Source organism: Salvelinus sp. IW2-2015, linkage group LG32 (genome assembly GCF_002910315.2).
Source record: "Salvelinus sp. IW2-2015 linkage group LG32, ASM291031v2, whole genome shotgun sequence".
Taxonomy (NCBI): domain Eukaryota; kingdom Metazoa; phylum Chordata; class Actinopteri; order Salmoniformes; family Salmonidae; genus Salvelinus; species Salvelinus sp. IW2-2015.
The window spans coordinates 12,219,142-12,243,031 of NC_036871.1; the positions used below are offsets into that span (position 1 = coordinate 12,219,142).

Genomic DNA, 23,890 nt, shown 5'->3' on the forward strand with positions numbered 1-23,890 from the left:
GGGTTCTGGGTAATTAAACTAGATACTAACACACATAAGACATAGTTGGGCGGACGGAGGGAATGAAACACAGACACACACAACTACAGCGTTCTCACACGCACACACACACACGTGCACGCACAAACACACACAGATTCGACAAGTACCAAGCTACATACTGATAGCTGATAAGAAACAGGTGTGTTGTTGAATGCCAAGCAAGAGAGAGAGAGAGAGAGAGAGAGAGAGAGAGAAGGACTGAAGGTGCCACCTGATCTCCCCACTCTCTTCCCTCTCTTTATCTCCTAACCCCTTTACAAACACAGCAGCACATAGAGGGCCTCTCAGCGCCCAGGACCCAAAACAACACGGGTCTTGTACTACCCATTAAGGGACATCATCAAATAATTGTCAATGAAACATTAGCCCCATGTTGGGCCGTTGGATCCCTCTGTGTCTGTGGAGAGAGGGAGGGAGGAAGAGGGAGAAACAAAGCGAGAGAGAGAGGTATTGAGAAGGGAGAGCTATGGCTCCTCTCCCGGCAGATCTTAGTTCCCTGGAGGAGAGGCAGAAGTGGATACTACATTTATTGAGCACCGCTTGTGCTACAGACACTGTACATTCTATAGCACTGAAGGAATCAACATCAGTTCATGTGGCTTCTCCCCAAACACAGCCTAACTTGGTCTATTGAAGATGTTTTTAAGTCGCTCTCTTCTATATCCGTCTGTCCATCTATATGTTTGCTCATCTGCTGTCGGTCTGGCTCTCTCTGTCACCCGTCCGTCCGTCCGTCTTGTCTGTCTGCGGTGTGAAGTCCCATATGAACTGAGGCTGATTTATTCAGTGATATTAGGAAGTCTCACCACTGATATTGATGATAATGAGTACTACAGAGAACACTAGTAATGAAATCACGCTGCCATCCAAGTTCTATACAGTTTCGGGGCAATTAAGAGGGCGTAAGTAGGAAGGAAGTGTGCTAGTGTTATATATTTATAAATAGTGAACAAAGTATAACTGGGGGACTTTTTTAAAGAATTCCGAGGAATCTGAACGACTTATTCATATCCTCTTCTTATTATGCTGCTGCTGAGTATAATTCAGTGACATCTGTTTCAAAACCTGCGTCTAAATGTTTTACTACATCGTTTCCCTGTGATTTTCAAAATTACATATATGTAACAATCTTTTTATCAGGGATGGGAAACTTGTAGGCCTGCGGACAAAATATATATATATATATACAGTACCAGTCAAAGGTTTGGACACACCTACTCATTACATTGTAGAATAATAGTAGGGATATCAAACTATGAAATAACACATACTGTATGGAATAATGTAGTAACCAAAAATATATTTAACATTTTAGATTCTTCAAAGGAGCCACCCGTTGCCTTGATGACAGCTCTGCACACTCTTGGCATTCTCTCAACCAGCTTCATGAGGAATGTTTTTCCAACAGTCTTGAAGGAGTTCCCACATATGCTGAGCATTTGTTGGCTGCTTTTCTTTCACTCTGCGGTCCAACTCATCCCAAACCATATCAAATGGGTTGAGGTCGGTTGATTGTGGAGGCCAGGTCATGTGATGCAGAACTCCATCACTCTCCTTGGTCAAATAACCCTTACACAGCCTGGAGGTGTGTTTTGGGTCATTGTCCTGTTGATATTCCCACTAAGCGCAAACCAGATGGGATGGCGTATCGCTGCAGAATGCTGTGGTAGCCATGCTGGTTGAGTGTGCCTTAAATTCTAAATAAATCACTGACAGTGTCACCAGCAAAGCACCCCCACACCAACACACCTCCTCCTCCATGCTTAACAGTGGGAACCACACACGCGGAGATCATCCGTTCACCTACTCTGCGGCTCACAAAGACACGGCGGTTGGAACCAAAAATCTCTAATTTGGACTCATCAGACCAAAGGACAGATTTCCACCGGTCTAATATCCATTGCTCGTGTTTCTTGGCCCAAGCAAGTCTCTTCTTCTTATTGGTGTCCTTTAGTAGTGTTTTTTGTTGTTACAGCAATTCGACCATAGAGGTCTGATTCACACAGTCTCCTCTGAACAGTTGATGTTGAGATGTGTCTGTGACTTGAACTCTGTGAAGCATTTATTTGGGCTGCAATCTAAGGTGCAGTTAACTCTAATGAACTTATCCTCTGCAGCAGAGGTAACTCTGTGTCTTCCTTTCCTGTGGCGGTCCTCATGAGAGCCAGTTTCATCATAGCGATTGATGGTTTTTGCAACTGCAAGTTCTTGAAATTTTCCGGATTGACTGACCTTCATGTCTTACAGTCATGATGGACTGTCATTTCTCTTTGCTTATTTGAGCTGTTCTTGCCATAATATTGACTTTGTCTTTTACCAAATATGGCTATTTTCTGTATACCACCCATACCTTGTCACAACAGAACTAATTGGCTAAAACACATTAAGAAGGAAAGAAATTCCACAAATGAACTTTTAACAAGGCACACCTGTTAATTGAAATGCATTCCAGGTGACTACATCATGAAGCTGGTTGAGAGAATGCCAAGAGAGCGCAAAGCTGTCATCAAGGCAAAGGGTGGCTACTTTGAAGAATCTCAAATATTAAATATATTTTTAACACTTTTTTGTTAACTACATGATTCCATGTGTTATTTCATAGTTTTATGTCTTCACTATTATTCTACAATGTAGAAAATAGTAAAAATAAAGAAAACTGTGGTCTCAACTTACCGTTGAGAGCTAGAATAATATTATACACAAGGTGCAATTTTGAAATTTGGTTGTTTATCAGCAGTCACTCAATTTGCCCATGTCGGCATTTTTTTTAGATTGGTAAGTTAGTCTAGCAGCCAGCTATCTAAACGTGTAGTGAGCATGCTTGAATTGCCAATCTAGGTGGGGCCCATTGATCATCAGTTATCGTATCAGCAGTCACTCAATTAGCCCATGTCGGCATTATTTTTTTTAGATTGGTAAGTTAGTCTAGCAGCCAGCTATCTAAACTTATAGTGAGCATGCTTGAATTACCGATCTAGGTGGTGCCCATTGATCATCAGTTATCGTATAAAAACGGCAAACATTTGCCTCCACCTTACTGCAAAATGTGTAGAATTGTTTGAAATAAGTTATAAAATTGCAAAATTCTCTTCGCTGTCACGAGGGGGGCCGCTAAAATGTTTTGCTCGCAAGGTGGAGGGCGTATATGGATGTGGGTACGCAGACCCACGAGCCACTGCGGTCCCTCATGATGAGTTCCACTTTTGTTGTGGCTCCCACCCCCATCAAAGTTGCCCATCCCTGCTTTTTTTTTTAAACAAACCTGGTCAGCACTGAGAAGGATGTCAATGGTGTAATAACTCATGAAGAGAGATTTTAATCACTGGCCACTTTAATAAATGGAACACTAGTCACTTTAATAATGTGTACATATTTTGCATTAGTCATCTCATATGTATATACTGTATTCTATTCTACTGTATCTTTGTCTATGCCACTCTGACATTGCTCGTCCATATAGTTATATATTCTTAATTCCGTTCCTTTACTTAGATTTGTGTGCGTTGTGTGTATTGTTGTGAAATTGTTAGATATTACTTGTTAGATATTGCTGCACTGTCAGAACTAGAAACACAAGCATTTCGCTACACCCGCAATAACATCTACTAAACACGTGTATGTGACCAATAAAATTTGATTTGAGAGGATATGTCTATTACAAATTCTACTACTCAGGTTTAGAGTTGCGGACTAACCTGTTGGTTCTAGTTCTGCTGTTACAATCCCAACAGTATTGTCATATTTTGGCCGAAAGAAAATAAGTGTAGCATTTAATAGTGAAGTTATCCTCAGATAGCCTGGCATAAGATTACACGATAGTTGACATGCAGCTTAAATACACCTTCAAGTCGTTTGAAACGCATGAATTGTGCTATTAAATGCATATTTTCAGTAATCGTATAGCCTCAAACCATTCTCTTGCATTCTCTGAGAGGCTCAGTCAGTGGACGAGAGTATTAGTAGCCTTGTGTTGTTAAAAGGGCTGATCCCAAGTCAGCCTTCCTAATCACCATTGACAGTAAAAACCCTAATGACTTGGCCACATGACTTCTCATTCTCTTTGACTGCAAGAAGAGATCAGCACACTCACAGTCGTGACCATAGAGCCAACATGGCTGGTTCCTACTCAACTAAGATGTGTTCTGCCATTGTATTGGGGGGTAGCAGGTAGGGCTCCCGAGTGGTGCAGCGGTCTAAGGCACTGCATCTCAGTGCTAGAGGTGTCACTACAGACCCTGGTTCAATCCTGGGCTGTGTCACAACCGGCTGTGATTGGGAGTCCCATAGCGCAATTGGCCCAGCAGTATGCCGTGGTAGGCCATCATTGTAAAATAATAATTTGTTCTTAACTGACTTGCCTAGTTAAATAAAGGTTAAATAAAAATACAAAGGTAGCCTTGCAGTTAAAGCGTTGGCCCAGCAACCAAAAGGCGAGAAGGTGAAAAAAATATGTCGATGTGCCCTTGAGCAAGGCACTTAACGCTAATTACTCCAGGTTCGCCGTTGATACTGCCTAACCCTGGCCGTGACCCCACTCTCTGGGGGTGTCTCAGGGAGAGTTGGGATACGCAAAAACACATTTCCAATTCACACGTGTTAAATACACATGTGTACATGTGTGAAATAGGACAAAGATAAGCACCCACAAAATGATGATTATACGTGCTACTAGTTGTCTAATCAATTAAATCAATCAATTGACATTTTGGTTTTATTAGTAAAGTATTTTTCTAAGTTAACTTTCAATGTCCCACAGGAGCTGCTGAATGTCTTTCACATATTCATTTTGGTTGGACTATCCAGGTAGACCCAGTGGACCTTTTCCTCTTCACTGATACACACATCCCACTGGGGACAGACATCATTTCAACGTTTTGATTGTAATTTTATTGAGTTGTCAACTAGCGGAAATTCAACGTGAAATCAACAAGACTTTCAACCATGTCATTGGATTTACTGTAGGTGAAAAAAATATACAAAATCTAGAAGTTACTTTACATTGACGACTTTTTGCAAATCCAATCAGTTTCCCACATTTATCCAACATCATCGCATTGATTTATTTTGTTGAAAGGACGTGGAAACAACATCGATTCAACCAGTTTGTGCCCAGTGGGATAAGAGCAGGAGTCTGACCAATGCAAAGTTCAAATAAAGCAAAGTCCACTGTTGCAGAGGAGACACAACGGGGATGAACCCATAAAGACAAACTTGCCTAACACTGATTTGTTCACATGAGAGAGACAGAGAGAGAGAGAGCGAGAGAGACTCTGCATGCAGAATTCTGCAAAAATATTGTCTGTGTACAATGTAAAACACCAAATAATGCATGCAGAGCAGAACTAGGCTGATACCCTCTAATTATCAAAATCCATAAAAGAGCCGTTAAATTCTACAACCACCTAAAAGGAAGTGATTCCCAAACCTTTAATAACAAAGCCGTCACCTACAGAGAGATGAACCTGGAGAAGAGTCCCCTAAGCAAGCTGGTCCTGGGGCTCTGCTCACAAACAAACATGCCCCACAGAGCCCCAACACAGCAACACAATTAGACCCAACCAAATCTTGAGAAAACAAAAAGATAATTACTTGGCACATTGGAAAGAATTAACAAAAAAAACTGAGCAAACTAGAATGCTATTTGGCCCTAAACAGAGAGTACACAGTGGCATAATACCTGACTGACCCAAAATTAAGGAAAGCTTTGACTATGTACAGACTCAGTGAGCATAGCCTTACTATTGAGAAAGGTCGCCGTAGGCAGACCTGGCTTTCAAGAGAAGACACGCTATGTGCAAACTGCCCACAAAATGAGGTGGAAACTGAGATGCACTTCCTAACCTTCTGCCAAATGTATGACCAGATTAGAGACACATATTTCCCTCAGATTACACAGACCCACAAAGAATTCGAAAACAAATCCAATTTTGATAAACTCCCATATCTATAGGGTGAAATAACAGTGTGCAATCACGGCAGCAAGATTTGTGACCTGTTGCCACAAGAACAGGGCAGCCTGTGAAGAACATACACCACACCATTGTAAATTTCCCTTTTGTACTTTTACTATTTGCACATTGTTACAACACTGTATATAGACACAATATGACATTTGAAATGTCTCTATTATTTTGGAACTTGTGAGTGTAATATTTACTGTTTATTTCAGTTTTGTTTATCCATTTCACTTGCTTTGGCAATGTAAACATATGTTTCCCATGTCAATAAAGCCCCTTGAATTGAGAGAGAGAGAGAGAGAGGGGTGGGGGAGAGAGAGAACCAGTGAAGTAAAAGGAGGCCTCCGTAGCAATATGAGCATGTGATTACACATACATAAAATGCACGAGGAAATAATGTATTGGAGACTTTCAGAATAATTCATACTATAATAGTAGGCTGCCGTTTAATGTATGCACGTATTCATGTTTGTTCTGATAATTATCCCCAAATGTAAATGGCTACACTCTTCATGGTTTTATTTGAATGTGTGGTTTTCCTTGAATGAATGATTTATTGACAATAGGTGGTGTTATAGTAGTGTAACCATGACCTATACTTTCAGTACTCTAAAATGGAAATACGCATAAGGGAACCATATAGTCGGCTGTATCGTGCGAGGACATGCAATAGAATAGAATATTGAATAGAAAATAATACGTATTTCCAATACAAAGACAGAAGAGGTCTTTGGGACCACATGGCTGCGTATTCGTTGCTTGTGGTGTGGGCACTTCGTGGCTATTTGATAGAAGGTATTATGACGATTCAATCAGAACAATTTCGGCCAATTAAGTGTAGCCTACTAAAGAGAAGTGTGCAGTGAAAAAAGTCAGACTCTCTCACCGTGGTCTTGTTTAACTTGCCTCTAGAACAGCGGTGAGGTGGGTGAATGTATCATTCTGTCGCATGGATAAGCACTTCTTTGCCAAGCCAGACCCATAAATAAGACCCAGCAGTTTTAACAGTTTAACAAGAAGCGCGTTAAAATAGCCATAAATTACATAAGCGCAATTAAAGTGCCAAACCCTGACCGAGACTAAGATAAATTATCACCTGACTTGTGCATTGGCACTGCCTTCTTGTCAATAGACCTATATATTAGGCGCGGGACAAGTGTTAACTACATAGATAAATAACATTGCCACGCATGATTTATTGCCAGCGGGTGTAAAGTCCGCTGTGCAAAAATAATTCCGTTTATCAAACGACACGTTATTGCCCAAACAACGCAGATAACTAACTGCAAGAGCAGCCTATGCGGGTTATAGCCTGCCGCTCGTGTCCGAAGACTTTAAAGAGTGAGGAAAAGCGTACTTACTTAGATGTAGACACGATTCAGTATTATCCATAACTGTATGGGAGTTATTATTGTCGTCCGTTTTTTCTCTCAACGATGGATGTTCTTGTTTAGCCGTCAGAGCAGCATCTTTGTGAACGCCGTTCCCGGCTTGACTGATTCTCTTCTCAGTTGCCTGGTTGGACTACCACACATGGAGGGGCCAAGTGGAGTAGGTGGCTGAAAAATGGGATTCTCCAAAATGATAACGTTATTTGCTTAATCTGCCGACACAGATACACCATGCAAAGCCACCGTCCACTAAATACAGCGACAGATGTTGATAGTTCGCGCAGCCTGTCAATGTATTTTATTATGAGAGAGAATAAAAGCTCAAATTGAAGATTTATAAATCCAACTGTTTAAACGAGTGCACATACTGTATGACATTTTAATTGCAGATATGGGTTAAAACATCTTAAAATTGCTTACTATTTGTCTTATCACCAATATTAAGAACATTCAATGGAAATAGTTTGTGCTTTAAAATAACGGCATTGAATTAGAATTGAATGAGAATCCCATTGATTCAATGTAAGATCCATGTTTTATCAAATTTTGTTTCTCTTTATACCTATGTGGCTACTTGTAGACTAGGCCTACATTTAAAAATAGGCTTTCCACTTCAAATCTGCTACTAGGCTACATTTTGGGCATTCCAAAGGAGGACGATATGTATTCAAATGTTTCTTTTTGCACAGCTAAATATTTCAATCAGAGAATGCCAATATGTAGGTTAACATGCTAATATGTCATTGAGGAATTAAAGTGAACATTCTTCAAATTCCAAAGGGATGTAGCTATAGTAATTCTACGTTTGACCACTGATGGAAGGTCTGAAGACCCCCTTGGACCCCCCCACCCAAGATCTTTCTAACGAGTGAGGAAGGGTCATTTAAGGGTGTGATGCTCCCACTGCCCTGGGAGGTTATTAAGAAGTCACCAGCATTCACAGTCTTGAACTCTCGTGGGGGGGACAAGGACGCTCTGCGAGCACCACGGCTGGCCTCTCCGTTAGGCATCGCTCTGCTCCCTGGCTGGGAAAGCCTCCCCCAGCTCCCCCTTCTTGGAAACCGACCCATAAAAGAACACAGGAGGATGCTAACAAAGATGAATAGCTTTTCTTCCAACTCATTCCACACCAATCGGGCCTCTTTTCATTTGTCCCCCGTTAGATAATGTAAATTCATGAAAGTCGGAGAAGAAGTCGGAGAAGGGGACTAAAAATACCATTTATCAACCTTGCTTTTATCTCACTAATGGAGCCACATGGTCTAGGCCTAGGACATTGTCCCCTGTTACTCAGTGTCATTGCACAGCACGGTTTTAAGTGGCAGAATACTATTCTATTTTGAATCACGTTTACCATCAGATAAACTATAGGATTATTTATGGTTCAAAATCGAAACAGGAGGGGACATCTGTGAATAACAATCAATAAACAAAGTTTGTTGTTGTGGGTGTGCATGTGTGTGTGGCTGTGTTTGTTTGTATGTGTGTAAGTGTGTGTCTGTGTGCGTGTGGGCACGTGCGTGTGTGTGTATGTGTGCATGTGTGTGTGGCCGTGTTTGTGTGTACTGTATGTGTCTGTGGGCACGTGTGTGTGTCTGTGTGTGTGTCGGCCGTGTGTGTTTCTCGAATCATGAAAAATAACATATAGGCCTGGCTGTGTGCATTTCAATCTTTAGAAATAAAAAACCTCAACATAATCAAATAATGTGACTTAAATCATTGCAGAAGTGGTTTAAACAGGAGCAAGCATTGATGCTTGTCCACAACAATAGGCTGTGTGAAAGCCATTGAAAAGCACGGAGGCAACAGACCCCACCCTCAACACCATATAGCATCACCTAAGATGGAGAATTAACCCAACAGAGAGCTGAGAAGGACAAGTGACCACCACAGCCCTCCCTGTCCCTCATATAGCCCAGTGACGCAAGCTCACTCGATAGTGTCCTCATGGGGTAAAGTGCACAATGAATAGTTGTAGCGGGAGAGGATGATTGTACATGATGATTTTTTAAATGTATTCCATTACTGCATTTTGCATCTGCCCACGATATGTGCAGAATAGCTTTATTTCCTCTATTGTCAGTGTTACAAAGTTATCGGTCTGGTCTGTTACACAACGTGAGCATTATAGCCACCACAGTTGAATCACCCTCCCTCCACTGGTTAAATAAAGATGAGGTTATGAGATTGGGATGTGCGTTTGTGTGTGTGTGTGTGTGTGTGTGTGTGTGTGTGTGTGTGTGTGGTGTGTGTGTGTGTGTGTGTGTGTGTGTGTGGTGTGTGTGTGTGTGTGTGTGTGTGTGTGTGTGTGTGTGTGTGTGTGTGTGTGTGTGTGTGTGTGTGTGTGTGTGTGTGTGTGTGTCTTCATGCATATGGATTTATGAGGTGTGATTTTGAGTGTGTGTGTGTGTGTGTTGTGTGTGTTGTGTGTGTGTGTGTGTGTGTGTGTGTGTGTGTGTGTGTGTGTGTGTGTGTTGTGTGTGTGGTGTGTGTGTGTGTGTGTGTGTGTGTGTGTGTGTGTGTGTGTGTGTGTGTGTGTGTGTGCAGATATGACTGTATGTGCATGTGTGTGTAGACTCTGTGTGTGAATGTGTCTTAAAGCGTTGGACCTGTGCATCTGCGTGTGTGTGTGTGTTTGTGTGTGTGAACGGTCGGTTTGGTTGGCTGGGTCTTCTCCATCTGCCGTGAACTCATTATCGGAGTCTCATCATGCCTCTATGAGCTCCCTTCCCTCCTCCCCTCACCTCTTCCTCCCCCATCATCACCCCCCACACTGCTGCGGAGTGCATCCCTCCCGCACAGCACCCAACGCAGGCGTGTAGAACATCATCAATCTCATACATCATCAATCTCCGGGCACAAAAGATGAAACGTGCAACCCAACTTTCCATTGTGAGCTCTTTCTTTGACATCAGCTAAGTTTCCATGCGTCCAGTCGAGTTAAATAGACACAAACAAAAAACAACCCATGTCAGTGACATTTTCAGGCTAGGAGGGTGTGTGATGAGATCTATAGCTAGACAGTAAAGTGTTTTGAATATGGAGCTTGATGAGGCTAACGGACAGTTGGGGATTCCATTTCAGGTTTGGTTTCTCATCAGCGTTTGAAAAGATGGCCGTCATTTATCAAGAAACTCTTTGTCCTTATTTGACGGGACCTTTGCTCTCCTCTGAAGTCTTGTGAAAGGGGCCACTTCTTCATTAATTTGCTGTATCTGCCTCTCTGTGCTTGGCCAAATCAATAAAAACTTCAAGAAGTACAGAAATACTACCCTTCTGGGATTGGTGAGTCAACATATTGAATCAACATGGCCAGACGAAGACACTTTGGTATTTCAAGGTGAAAGTGGACATTCAAGTCTGTGGCAATTCGAAATCGCAACCAGCTTCTGTCATTCTAAGATCTTGACTTGATAAAGATGAGCAAAAATTGTACTTAGTTATCTCTGATACCTGTTGATAACTGTTTTTTTAACAAACAGACAAAAAAGGAGACCTTGCGGTTACTTTGAGACACCGTCTTAACGTTCGTTTTACTGGAGAAAGCCCTGGGCTGACCAACAGGAAAGACAGCTAGAGTAGCGCTCCAATGACACACAGGAAGTCCATCATAAATCTTACTCAACAGATCTGTCAGCCGGGCTCATGGGACCTGACCCATGACACGCTGATCAACATATGAGCGCTCCACCATGGGCCCAACACTCAACCCTGAGGAACCCCAACGAAGCTGGAATTGTTTTCCAGTCCTCGGGTCATCCAACAACGTATCCAAATGGATTGTAAACTAGAGCCGGGCATCAAAATGTTAGTCCAATTCATCACATTAGAAAACCAGAGGTCTTTCTGAGGTAAACATTACAGAGAGAGTGGACATCATTAGCAATCAGCTATTCCAAATGGGACTTGTGGAGGTTGTGGGGCCTATTGGTTTATAGGCTCCTTGCATCCAAATGAGCATTGCTTCAACAACAAAAACCTTGAGCAATAACTCAGAGGCAGCGAGACAAAAGGGGAATATTGTGAAAGCCAGCTGAGCAGTTAACCAGATGGATAGCATGCTCTGGTCATTTAATCAGCAGAACAACCGTTGGAGAGATCCCATGCAGTCAAGTAGGGGAACGACCGAGAGGACAAAATGTGTCCGCCCGGTCCTTGTTCAGGCTTCTATAGTCTCTTTCAACAGCTGCTGTGACTTACGAAGTGAGCCTATGAGTCTGGTACATAAGGCTAACAACAGCCTGTCCCAATTCGCTTCCTATTTCTTACCCATTGGCCTACCAACCCCTCAATGTTTCCTGGTCCAAAGGGTCTGGATAGAAGGGTTTGATATAGGCAGTGTATTGGCGAAACTCCCCCCTTATAGCTTCACCTTACATATCTGCAAACATTCAAGGGTTAGGACTAAGAGGAAGGAGTAGGGTGGCTCACGAAAACTCCTACATTTCCAGCAAACAGACCAAACAAAGAGTACCTCTGGGAACAATCGGGAGACAAACAACAGGAAATCACCTGGCCCTTCCCTTGAGAACTCCACCTGAAGCACAGCACAGTGGCCAAACAGTGGGCTAAAATAGTAATCTTCAAGAGGGCATTTGACAGGAAACAACAGAGCAAAATCAATAGGGCCTGGAGAATGCCAGAAAAGGGGACCGGGGGGGCACACCGTCAACTAACAGAGGAAGAGAGTACCCGCCCGCTGCCAAATTGGAGGAACACTCAAGCCTCTTCCTTTATAAACAAGATAGTGGCCAGAATAATTATTTTCAAAAGTACAATGACAGTGGAAGCCTTCGACAACAACAGCTCCGAATGTAGCAGTGGATAACAAAAGGAGAGCAAGGGATATCCTGGCATTTTGGAGGAAAAAGCAAATAATTGCCATGTGCTGACTGTATCTTAAATACTGTATATCACAATTAATTAGGGTCAGGGCTATTCCTGACCATGCGCAATCTACACATAATGGTACAGTAGTTACAGAAGAAGATTGAAACATTTACCACAATAGTATTTTGTAGCCTCCTTTTCGTTTCAATGGAATTTCATATTCACATGCCATCTCAAATATTTTGGCAACTACAAGGGCAATGCTCTAGGAACCTACTGTATGTCTGTGTCATATACTTTCTGTGATGGTATATAATAAGGTGGCCATGAGTAACCGTTATTTTTCCTGTATGTAGGACTTTGCTATTCACGAGTGATGGTCAGCCCACATGCAGCATTCTTTAAAAAGTTTTATGTCTTAGTCTTTTCCTATAGCATTGAACCATGAAAACCTTCTGTATTTCCACCCCCTCCAAGGACCAACCCACTGGACACAGATGTCAATTCAACGTCTATTCCACGTTGGTTCAACGTAATGTCATTGAAATGACGTGGAAACAATGTTGATTCAACCAGTGGGAAGGCCATCCATCTCCAGAAGGCCTCTGAAACACGAGTGGCTCCTATGGCGACTCCTCCAAGTCCTAATCCATTTTCTACAGGTGTTAGCTCAAAGGGAGCACGGTCTGTCTCCATGTTGTATTAACCTGTTAATCCCCAGGTTCTAGAGGGTTAACAGAGGTAATTACAGTAAAATGAGAAGCCAACCAGACCAGACCACGCAAGGATGCGTTGATGTGGTCCAGTCCTAACTGACCTAAGAATAACAACAATCACTATTTGAATGATGGTTAATGTCACCCAAACAAAAGATATACACCAATTAGACACCAATAAACTGAAAATGTCACAATAATCCCATCCCATTGCAGTATATGCGTGCAAAGAATACCGGATCTGCGGTCTGGCTTAGCGCCATGGTTGTAAAAGAGGCGGCTGGATCAGGGATTCACCGAGACCAACTCAGGTTATGATGGAGCTGTCCTGAAGGGACCAATCAGATTAGGGCCCGGAGACACCTGCTTCGTCGTGTCAAGGTATAGAGGGAGACAGAAGGGGATGGACAAAGAGGAAAGCCGCCCAGCAGGGATTAGAAGAACCCACGGTGCAGGGGGGCCACGTTTGGTCTGGAATCGGTTGTGTAGACCTTTACACCCAAAGCCCAGCACAGCTGTGACCTGTTTATGTGCAATGTAAGAGTCAACTGAGTTTGTGACGCTAAAAAAGCACACCATGTTTTACTGGAAGTCTAGCTCCCTGCCAGTGCCGCCTGATTGATGACAGGTCAAAGATTTTAGCTAGGACAGATCTTATTTGCATATCAGTGTACCATTAAGCTACTTTTACACAATAGAAAATGTATGTCAAAAATATCATCTCCTTTAGAGGATGCTCTTGACCAAATGGCCATACATGGCAAAGATTCTTCTTAAGTTAATGTTGGCATACTCTGTATACAAATCCATTTAACTATCCATTTACATGTACTGTATGTATATCACTCTGATTGCATTCACATTATGTTGCAAGACATTCATCCAGCTTATCAGTTTACTGACTACACCATCAAGGTTCACTATTACTGCAGCTTGGTGTATGGGTGAGTGTTTTGGTTCAAATGCATGTCAGATTTGTCAAACACGGGTGATATCTATGATTGTTAGATCAGAGGCGCTCTGCAAGCCCGAGTCCACATCAAGGGCTGCAGAGGCCCTTGAAGAGTGACTCACACTTGCTCAAATGCCATCGTGTCAGCTTTCACATCACATTTACGAAGGTTCAACCTCAAGCAAAAGGGCAGTATCACTTCTAGCAAGTAACACTCCATTTTTAGATACTTGTGGGAAAAAGGGAAGTGGGAAAGAAATATGAAAGTGCATCATCATATTTTACTGTCAGAATCACAGCGTCTCCTGTGACCAAACCGAGATGAAATGTCCAAACTGGACACTGTAGGCCTACTTTTCAGCAAGGACAATATATTGAGGGTAGCCTAACCCTGTCGTCACGCCCACTAGGAACAGCTTTCTGTACTATTTATAATGTATGTCAAGGGGCTTATTGGAGACGCTCGCTGAAATTGGAGAACAGACTGGCATCAAAAGATCAGATTTGATCAATAACAAACTGGGTGTCGTTGAGTTCAGAGTAAAGTATAGAAGAGTAAAGTATACAAGAGCATATGCAGTCTACTTTGTAAACAAGTGACTATTTATATCAACACTGTTAGATGAATATCCTGCTGAATCATCATTTTCACAACAACAAAAAAAAACACTTCAAATTGTTGATGCATGTGTTGTGCATCCATACCATCTATGTTGAGTGGACCAAATGGTTATACATTATCAAGATATTCTGTAGACCACCGCATTTAATATGTATATTTGCTGCCACCTATTGAAACCAAATATGTTAAAACATCTTACATGGAGGGGACATATTTTAAGACTATGTGTAATCAAAATATTTGCATAGAATTTTGAATTGTTTTATATTTTTTATATTTTGTTAGGAAATGGAGCTCTGTCTCAGGTTCTGCTGTGGTGCAGTGGTTGCACAGCCTTTCCTCTACAGGGAGCCAGGTTTTCCTGTGTCTACCCTTCTCAATGGCAAGGCTGTGCTCACTGAGCCTGTACTTTGTCAAGGTTTTCTAAGGTTTTGATCAGTAACCATGGTCAAATGGTTAGCCACGGTGTACTGACGATTTASGGCCAGATAGCACTGCATTTTGCTTTGTGCTTGTGTTTCCCAATAAGCAATTTAGTTTTGTCTGTGTTGTAATTTGTTTTATTCGGATTGATTGGATGTTCTGGTCCTGAGGCTTCAGTGTGTAGTAGAACAGGTTTGTGAACTCAACCCCAGGACCAGCTGGATGAGGGGACTCTTTTATTTGCTTAACTCTTGGCATTGCAGGGCTTGGTAATGATATGAGAAGGGGTCACTGTATTTTAGATGTTTCCAAAACATACATACATCCCTGCATTACACGGAAAATAAAAAGGAACCTCCTGCAGCCCAAGTTCCACATAAAAATATTCGCAGCGTGAAATAGTTTCCAATGGTTCTGATTGTGACGTTATGTTGTAACATTCCTCACCGCGTGAAAATGTTCCCAGTTCAGTAATTGCACGCGCTAAACTAAATTGCTTATTATCTTTATGTGAATGGCTGAGCTCCTCCCGCTCTCCCTCTCTCCCTTTCCCTTGACATAGCTAGCATAATTAGGCAGGGTTGAGGTCCATTTGAATTGACCACACCCTACAGGAAGCAGTATTTGAATTCAATTTGAATTGAAGGTGGTAGAATTTAATTCAAAGCCATTCAAACTAATTCAACTGAGACATGACACATGAAAGTCTCATTTATTTGATAAATGTTTTATCAAAAGGATCTGCCACTTATTAATGCAAAGAGAATACACAGACCATTTCTCAAATATTATTTTGATTCACTCTAAGATGTTGAACAGTATTTTTCATTGTGACAAGATGCTAGTTTGTTCCCTTTCATATGGCAGTGTTTGATCTAATGCATTATGGAAAATGTATTTTTTTTCTGATATTTAAAAAAAGATTAATTAATAGACAACAATATTTCCAGACCACTATGATTATTTAGAATGTAATTTGTATAGTGTAGAATAAATAAGCCATTGGAATTTAATTTAATTCTACTTCCTTTAATTCTACTTCCTGCTTCCTGTGGGTTGTGGGTGTGGCAAATTCAATTCAAATTCAAGAATTGAACTAGAGCAATTCACAACCAATGACGTACACAACCGTTCAAAAGTTTAGGGTCACTTAGAAATGTTTCTGGAAGAAAAGCAAATTTTTTGACCATTAAAATAACATTAAATTGATCATAATTACAGTATAGACATTGTTAATGTTGTAAATGACTATTGTTGCTGGAAATGGCTGATTTTTAATGGAATATCTACATAGGCGTGCAGAGGCCCATTATCAGCAACCATCACTCATGCGTTCCAAAGGCACGTTGTGTAGCTAATGATGTTTTTTTAATGGACAAAAAAATAGCTTTTCTTTCAAAAACAAGGACATTTCTAAGTGACCTCAAACTTTGAACGGTAGTGTATGTACAGTTGAAGTCGGAAGTTTACATTCACTTAGGTTGGAGTCATTAAAACTAGTTTTTCAACCACTCCGCAAATTTCTTGTTAACAAACTATAGTTTTGGCAAGTCGGTTAGGACATCTACTTTGTACATGACACAAGTCATTTTTCCAACAATTGTTTACAGACAGATTATTTCACTTATAATTCACTGTATCACAATTCCAGTGGGTCAGAAGTTTACATACACTAAGTTGACTGTGGCTTTAAACAGATTGGAAAATTCCAGAAAATTATGTCATGGCTTTAGAAGCTTCTGATAGGCTAATTGACATCATTTGAGTCAATTGGAGGTGTACCTGTAGATGTATTTCAAGGCCTACCTTCAAACTCAGTGCCTTTTTGCTTGACATCATGGGAAAATCAAAAGAAATCAGCCAAGACCTCAGAAATAAAATTCTGGCTCATCCTTGGCAGCAATTTCCAAACGCCTGAAGGTACCACGTTAATTTGTACAAACAATAATACGCAAGTGTAAACACCATGGGACCACGCAGCCGTCATACCGCTCAGGAAGGAGACGCGTTCTGTCTCCTAGAGATGAATGTACTTTGGTGCGAAAAGTGCAAATAAATCCAAGAACAACAGCAGAGGGACCTTGTGAAGATGCTGGAGGAAACAGGTACAAAAGTATCTATATCCATAGTAAAACGAGTCCTATATCGACATAACCTGAAAGGCCGCTCAGCAAGGAAGAAGCCACTGCTTCAAAACCTCCATAAAAAAGCCAGACAACGGTTTACAACTGCACATGGGAACAAAGATCGTACTTTTTGGAGAAATGTCCTCTGGTCTGATGAAACACAAATAGAACTGTTTGGCCATAATGACCATCGTTATGTTTGGAGGAAAAGGGGGGAGGCTTGCAAGCCGAAGAACACCATCCCAACCGTGAAACACAGGGGTGGCAGCATCATGTTGTGTGGGTGCTTTGCTGCAGGCTGGACTGGTGCACTTCACAAAATAGATGGCATCATGAGGCAGGAAAATTATGTGGATATATTGAAGCAACATCTCAAGACATCAGTCAGGAATTTAAAGCTTGGTCGCAAATGGGTCTTCCAAATGGGCAATGACCCCAAGCATACTTCTAAAGTTGTGGCAAAATGGCTTAAGGACAACAAAGTCAAGATATTGGAGTGGCCATCACAAAGCCCTGACCTCAATCCTATAGAAAATGTGTTGGCAGAACTGAAAAAGTGTGTGCGAGCAAGGAGGCCTACAAACCTGACTCCTTTACACCAGCTCTGTCAGGAGGAATGGGCCAAAATTCACCCAACTTATTGTGGTAAGCTTGTAGAAGGCTACTCAAAGCATTTGACCCAAGTTAAACAATTTAAAGGCAATGCTACCAAATACTAATTGAGTGTATGTAAACTTCTGACCCACTGGGAATGTGATGAAAGAAATAAAAGCTGAAATAAATCATTCTCTCTACTATTATTCTGACATTTTACATTCTTAAAATAAAGTGGTGATCATAACTGACCTAAGACAGGGAATCTTTACTGGGAATAAATGTCAGGAATTGTGAAAAACTAAGTTTAAATATATTTGGCTAAGGTGTATGTAAACTTCAGACTTCAACTGGAAATGTAACGTTAGCTAGTTAGCCTAGCAAGTTGTGTTTGTCTGTCAAAAATGTCAATTTATTGAGTGAAGATTATTAATTGACAGATCGTACCTTATCAATTTGTGGATAAAATTTACAGTACCAGTCAAAAGTTGGGACACCTACTCATTCAAGGGTTTTTCTTTATTTTTTTAAACTATTTTCTACATTGTAGAATAATAGTGAAGATATCAAAACTATGAAATAACACATATGGAATCATGTAGTAACCAAAAAAGTGTTTGACAAATGAAAATATATTTTATATTTGAGATTCTTCAAAGTAGTAGCCTTGATGACAGCATTGCACACTCTTGGCATTCTCTCAACCAGCTTTATGAGGTAGTCACCTGGAATGCATTTTAATTAGCAGGTGTGCCTTGTTAAAAGTTAATTTATGGATTTTCTTTCCTTCTTAATGCGTTTGAGCCAATCAGTTGTGTTGTGACAAGGTAGGGGTTGTATACAGAAGATAGCCCTATTTGGTAAAAGACCAAGTCCATATTATGGTCAGTCAATACGGACAATGTCAAGAACTTTGAAAGTTTATTCAAGTGCAGTTTCAAAAACCACCAAAACCTATTATGAAACTGGCTCTCAGTTACCTCTGCTGCTGAGGATAAGTTCCTTAGAGTTACCAGCCTTAGAAATTGTAGATAAAATAAATGCTTCAAAGAGTTCAAGAAACAGACACATCTCAACATCAAGTGTTCAGAGGAGACTGTGTGAATCAGGCATTCATGGTCGAATTGCTGCAAAGAAACCACTACAAAAAAGACACCAATTAGAAGAAAAGACTTGCTTGGGCCAAGAAACACGAGCAATGGATATTAGACCAGTGGAAATCTGTCCTTTGGTCTTATGAATTCAAATTTGAGATTTTTGGTTCCAACCACTGTGTCTTTGTGAGACGTAGAGTAGGTGAACAGATGATCTCTGCATGTGTGGTTCCCACCGTGAAGCATGGAGGAGGAGGTGTGATGGTCCTTTCTTGGTGAAACTGTCAGTGATTTATTTAGAATTCAAGGCACACTCAACCAGCATGGCTACCATAGCATTTTGTAGCAATACGCCATCTCATCTGGTTTGCGCTTAGTGGGACTATCATTTGTTTTTCAACAGGACAATGACCCAACACACCTCCAGGCTGTGTAAGGGCTATTTGACCAAGAAAGAGAGTGATGGAGTGCTGCATCAGATGACCTGGCCTCCACAATCACCCGACCTCAACCCAATTGAGATGGTTTAGGATGAGTTGGACCTCAGAGTGAAGGAATAGCAGTCAACAAGTGCTCAGCATATGTGGGAACTCCTTCAAGACTGTTAGAAAAGCATTCCAGGTGAAGCTGGTTGAGAGAATGTCAAGAGTGTGCAAATCTGTTATATAGGCAAACGGTGGCTACTTTGAAGAATCTCAAATATAAAATATATTTTGATTTGTTAACACATTTTTGGTTACTACCGTAATTTCCGGACTATAATCCGCTACTTTTTCCCACGCTTTGAACCTCGCGGCTTATACATTTATGGATTTTTCCCGCTTTCACAAGATTCATGCCGCCAAAAAACTGAGCACCGTCACATAATGTGACGTAATCGAGCGCGCTCAAACTTCCCATCATGCCAGTGGGTCCTGACAGCGTGGAGCATTGTCAAAAAATCCACTATCATCAACGGGTTTCGAAAGGCTGGACTGCTGCGTGTTGWAGAGGGMAGCATGAGCTCAGCGSGRAATTTGCCTCCGGATGAAAGTGAMGAGAGCGACAATGAAAACGATCCAACATCRGATGAAGCAATTCTGAGGCTATTCAACTCCGACACCGAAGGAGATGACTTCAGTGGTTTCAGTGCACAGGAGGAGGAAGATAGTGACCAATGACTTTCTTGGTAGGCTACTGTTTACTGCTATTTGTTAAATTTTTGTTACAAGCCGTGTTTCGTTAAAGCCTATTTATTTTTGTTACAAGCCGTGTTTAGTTTAAAAGCCTATTTATTTTTGTTACAAGCCGTGTTTCGTTTAAAGGCTGTGTAAAGTTCATTTGTTTCAATGTACCGGTAGGCACCTGCGGCTTATAGACATGTGCGGCTTATTTATGTACAAAATACTTCTTTTTTTTTATTCAGTGGGTGCGGCTTATATTCAGGTGCGCTTATTAGTCCAGAAATTACGGTACATGAGTCAATATGTGTAATTTCATAGTTTTGATGTCTTCACTATTATTCTACAATGTAGAAAATTGTAAAAATAAAGAAAACCCTTGAATGAGTAAGTGTGTCCAAACTTTTGACTGGTACTGTAAACGTTATAGTCCGATTATTAGGAACATTGCTATCTAGTACAGAATTTTTGTAAAAAATTGCCAGTTAGCTAGCTAATGACTTCCATATTCTCTATATCAGTCATGTATCTCGCAGTCTTTTCAGTGCCACAGGTCTTCTACCCCAGAGAAATCCTTGATGACAAGCTAATGTTCGGGTAAAGGCAGGAGTCTACATCGGGGCGGCATCCGACCTAGAAGATGCCCAGGATCTGACTAATGCTGGCATTACCTACATACTCACAGTGGACTCAGAGCAGCCCACTTCACCTGATGGGTGAAGGATGAAGCATGTCCATGCCCTGGACGAGTCCTCCACAGACCTACTCAGCCACCTGGATGACTGCATCCTCTTCATATGTGATGCTTGCAAGGCAGTTGCTATTAAATGAAAAAACATTTGGACAGAAAACCTGCGGGTAGGGTATGAGTCTAGGCAAACCTGGGCTGGCTCCTCTGTTCCAAGATCGTCAGGAACAGTCGGAGTTAGAGGAGGCTGTGGAGTCATTATCCTGGCCATGCTTGTTGAAGGGTGCTACCTACCCTTCAACAATCATCACCAGGATAATAGCCCCTCACACAGAGCTAGCTGGAGCTCGACAGCATCATCAATTTCTGATAGCCATTGTGGCAGATTAGCTGGTTTGAGCTAGCTAAATAGGCTAAGGCTAATAACACTAATGCTTGGCTAAGAAGCTAACTGAACTCTGTAGTGGTGGGGCATGAGGCAGAGTTGAGTGAAGCAGCTTCAACGGTAAACTTGACCCCGCTCTTATAAATCAAAATCAAATATTAAAGGTGGAGGTGTATCACATGATTTACTTAGCCTACCACAAATGAGAAGCGTTTTCCCCCGCTTTTTATGGAAAACCAAAGCAGTCATACCTAACCACCCCATGGGCTTTCCATAGCCCCCCTACGCGCTCTGTCCATTGTGCTGACACAGCGCGGTGTAGATACTGATTTTGCGTTAACCTGTCACTCAATCATTTACATTTTTTTTGCTATTTTTATATAGGGACATAAAACTAAAATTGAGAGGGCACAAGTTTCAACTGATGGGGTTAAGCCCCTTTTGCCCCCTCGTGGAGCCGGGTCCGATAGCCACACTCAAATCAAGGACATTTACAAATTACAAAGATGATTTATATCAATAATAATAAAGTACTACATTTCTTTATCTCAGAATAGCTGTCCCCATTTTGCCCTGTGTACCATTAAATGTTTCATAGGTGTCTGTCTACGTTGCAGGACACCTATAGTTTTTCTCCTACGGACATATCTATTGAGTAAGTTCTAAAAAGTTTGAACAAAGCAGATTACAATAATTGTAAATATGCCTGTTGAGCTCCATGGTGTATCTGAAATAGATGTCTTATTTCAGAATTTCTGTCTAAACATTTATCTACCGGAAGGATACCCTTCTACTTCCAAATACTTATATCCATTTTTATTTTATTTTATAATCCATATGAGGAAGATACTTTTTTCTGTGTTAAAATTGTGGATGTCAGGTGTGCTGCTCGTTCAAATAGTTGTTGAGTTTTGTCAAGAGCAGCCTCTGAGAACACTTGGTTTGTAGCCAAATGTCCCTCTTCGTGGTCCGTACTAATAGCAGGACGTGTTGGTTTACACAGCGGTTTACACAGCCGTTACAGTGTAGAACATTGAGATAGATAGAGGACTCATCATGGCTATAACTATTTAAAAACTGGAGATTGCTGTTGAGGGCTTTCACCATTTTAAAGTAGCCAACTGGGTGGGGATTTCTATGGGTTGGGAGCAATTAGCCAATATAGAAGAAAATTAACTACTTTAAAATTGAGATAGCCCATGTTGTCACATACGCTAAACTGGCAGAGATACAAACATGAGTGCTCTATTTATCTCTATGGTGGAAAGTCGACGCCAAACAAGGAAATGTGACCACGTATTCTTTGTTGTGACGATTTTGAGAATTCGTAACATTAGCGAAATGGCAGAGTTACAGTTGGATTTAGACAGTAATTTACAGTATGGCCCTTTTGGCAGCGATTTAGCGGATATTTGCATTGACCATGATGGTGAATGGGGTAGGTGCGATACTTATTTAATCTTTGTTATTACATATATAGTTGTAAACGCTAGCTACATGCGACCAATGATGTGTATAAACCCTATACATCATTGCGTGCAACTTCATTGACTGTCAGGAAATGAGATACCACCTAACAGTATCATTAAACCGTGTACGTATTCCACTGCTTGACTTGGAATGAAATAGGTGCCGGTACTGTTTACATTCAGGTGCAGGAGCTCCACAATACTTTTGAGACAATATTCTATAAGAGGAACGGGCTCAAACAGTAGAACATTTGAAGGGCCGGTATTCGGCTTCGGTGAGCTCATGCCCAATTCAATCACTGCTGTGGTCAATATATAACATACGTTTTGATGCTCATACTCAGCAGTACAAACCCAACGTTTTGACTGAGATGGCCATAAGCAACTCCCCTCCCCCCCATCTTGCTGCATCTTTGAATGTAATGAAGCTACTTTGGAAACTTTGAATAATCTTTTGCAACCTTGAAACATATATAATTAGCGACGTTGTAATATTTACACGGATCTCTTCCTCCTGCAACGTTGTTACAGACATCAACTTGTTTGAAGAACTTGAGAACCTAAGTGATGCAGAGGAACTCCTTCAAGAATTCGAGTTCACACCACACGAGGAAACGGCACTGAAAGAGGTAGTGCAACACATTCCCCCTCTATGTAATGCTATGTGTTATTATCTTACTGTGTGACAGTTAACAAGACTGCACCTTTCTCAGGTGAATGACATGAATCTGTTACACTGGAGATCCTTCACCAGTGGGGATACTGACGCTTGCTGCACAGGTAAAAAAAATCACCAGCGTTGCGTCACTTTCCGTCAACCTATAACAGCCATGACTCAAGATCGAATTGTTGGCCCCATGCCAAGGCAAAGTAAGTGAAGACGACTGTCAGAAACCCTCCCAGAACCCTGTGACTTCCTGGTAATAGATTAGAAATCACATACAGTACACACACACACACACACACACAGGCCCTCTACGTATCCTGGTCACCCCCATGTCAGTAGACATTAGGTGGATGTCTTTGGCGTGGGAAAGTTGCACCTGTGAGGCCCCCCGTATTGTGTTGGGTAGAATGGCTATTCATTCACACGGTACGTTAAAGAGGAAGAGACACTGTAATGTGATGCCTCTGCTGACAGATAGTTGGATTGAGTTCCTATTGTTTTGTTGGCAGGTGTTGGAGTTCCTGGGTCCTCCCTATCACCTGGATCAGCACTCAGTGATACCTCCTCACTGTCACCACTGTCTCTGAAAGTAAGTCTACACTTCACATAACACGATGTGTTAAGTAGAAGGCTAACCACTCACTAGTCTCACTCACTTCTCTCTTGTGCATGCACATCCCTACCAGCAGGAGGATGCCGTGTCTATGCAGCCTTTGCCGACAATGCTCACTCCTGGCAAGAAAATGCACAAGCGGGTCAGCCAATCTCCCAGAG

The 23,890-nt window shown here is 41.5% G+C and overlaps 2 protein-coding genes across 7 annotated transcripts in view; one reads left to right on the forward strand and one right to left on the reverse strand.

Annotated features, from left to right (window-relative positions):
• Positions 1 to 7,518, reverse strand: part of rxrga (retinoid x receptor, gamma a) — a 28,117-nt gene extending 20,599 nt beyond the window's left edge. Inside the window, 1 exon segment of the mRNA XM_023977883.2 lies at positions 7,361 to 7,518. Within this exon segment, the coding sequence (XP_023833651.1) occupies positions 7,361 to 7,391 (31 nt within the window). The 5' untranslated portion in view covers positions 7,392 to 7,518.
• Positions 7,519 to 19,772: 12,254 nt separating this feature from the next.
• LOC111956517 (cyclic AMP-dependent transcription factor ATF-6 alpha) overlaps positions 19,773 to 23,890 on the forward strand; it is a 46,847-nt gene continuing 42,729 nt past the window's right edge. Inside the window, exons 1-5 of one of the 6 annotated variants that reach the window (XM_023976978.2) lie at positions 19,773 to 19,915; positions 22,981 to 23,078; positions 23,163 to 23,229; positions 23,626 to 23,705; positions 23,803 to 23,890. In XM_023976978.2, the coding sequence (XP_023832746.1) occupies positions 19,858 to 19,915; positions 22,981 to 23,078; positions 23,163 to 23,229; positions 23,626 to 23,705; positions 23,803 to 23,890 (391 nt within the window). In that variant the 5' untranslated portion in view covers positions 19,773 to 19,857. Of the gene's footprint in view, positions 19,916 to 20,645; positions 20,766 to 22,215; positions 22,419 to 22,980; positions 23,079 to 23,162; positions 23,230 to 23,625; positions 23,706 to 23,802 lie in introns of those variants that run through there. The other 5 variants (XM_023976979.2, XM_023976977.2, XM_023976976.2 and 2 more) reach the window with 5 other exon arrangements.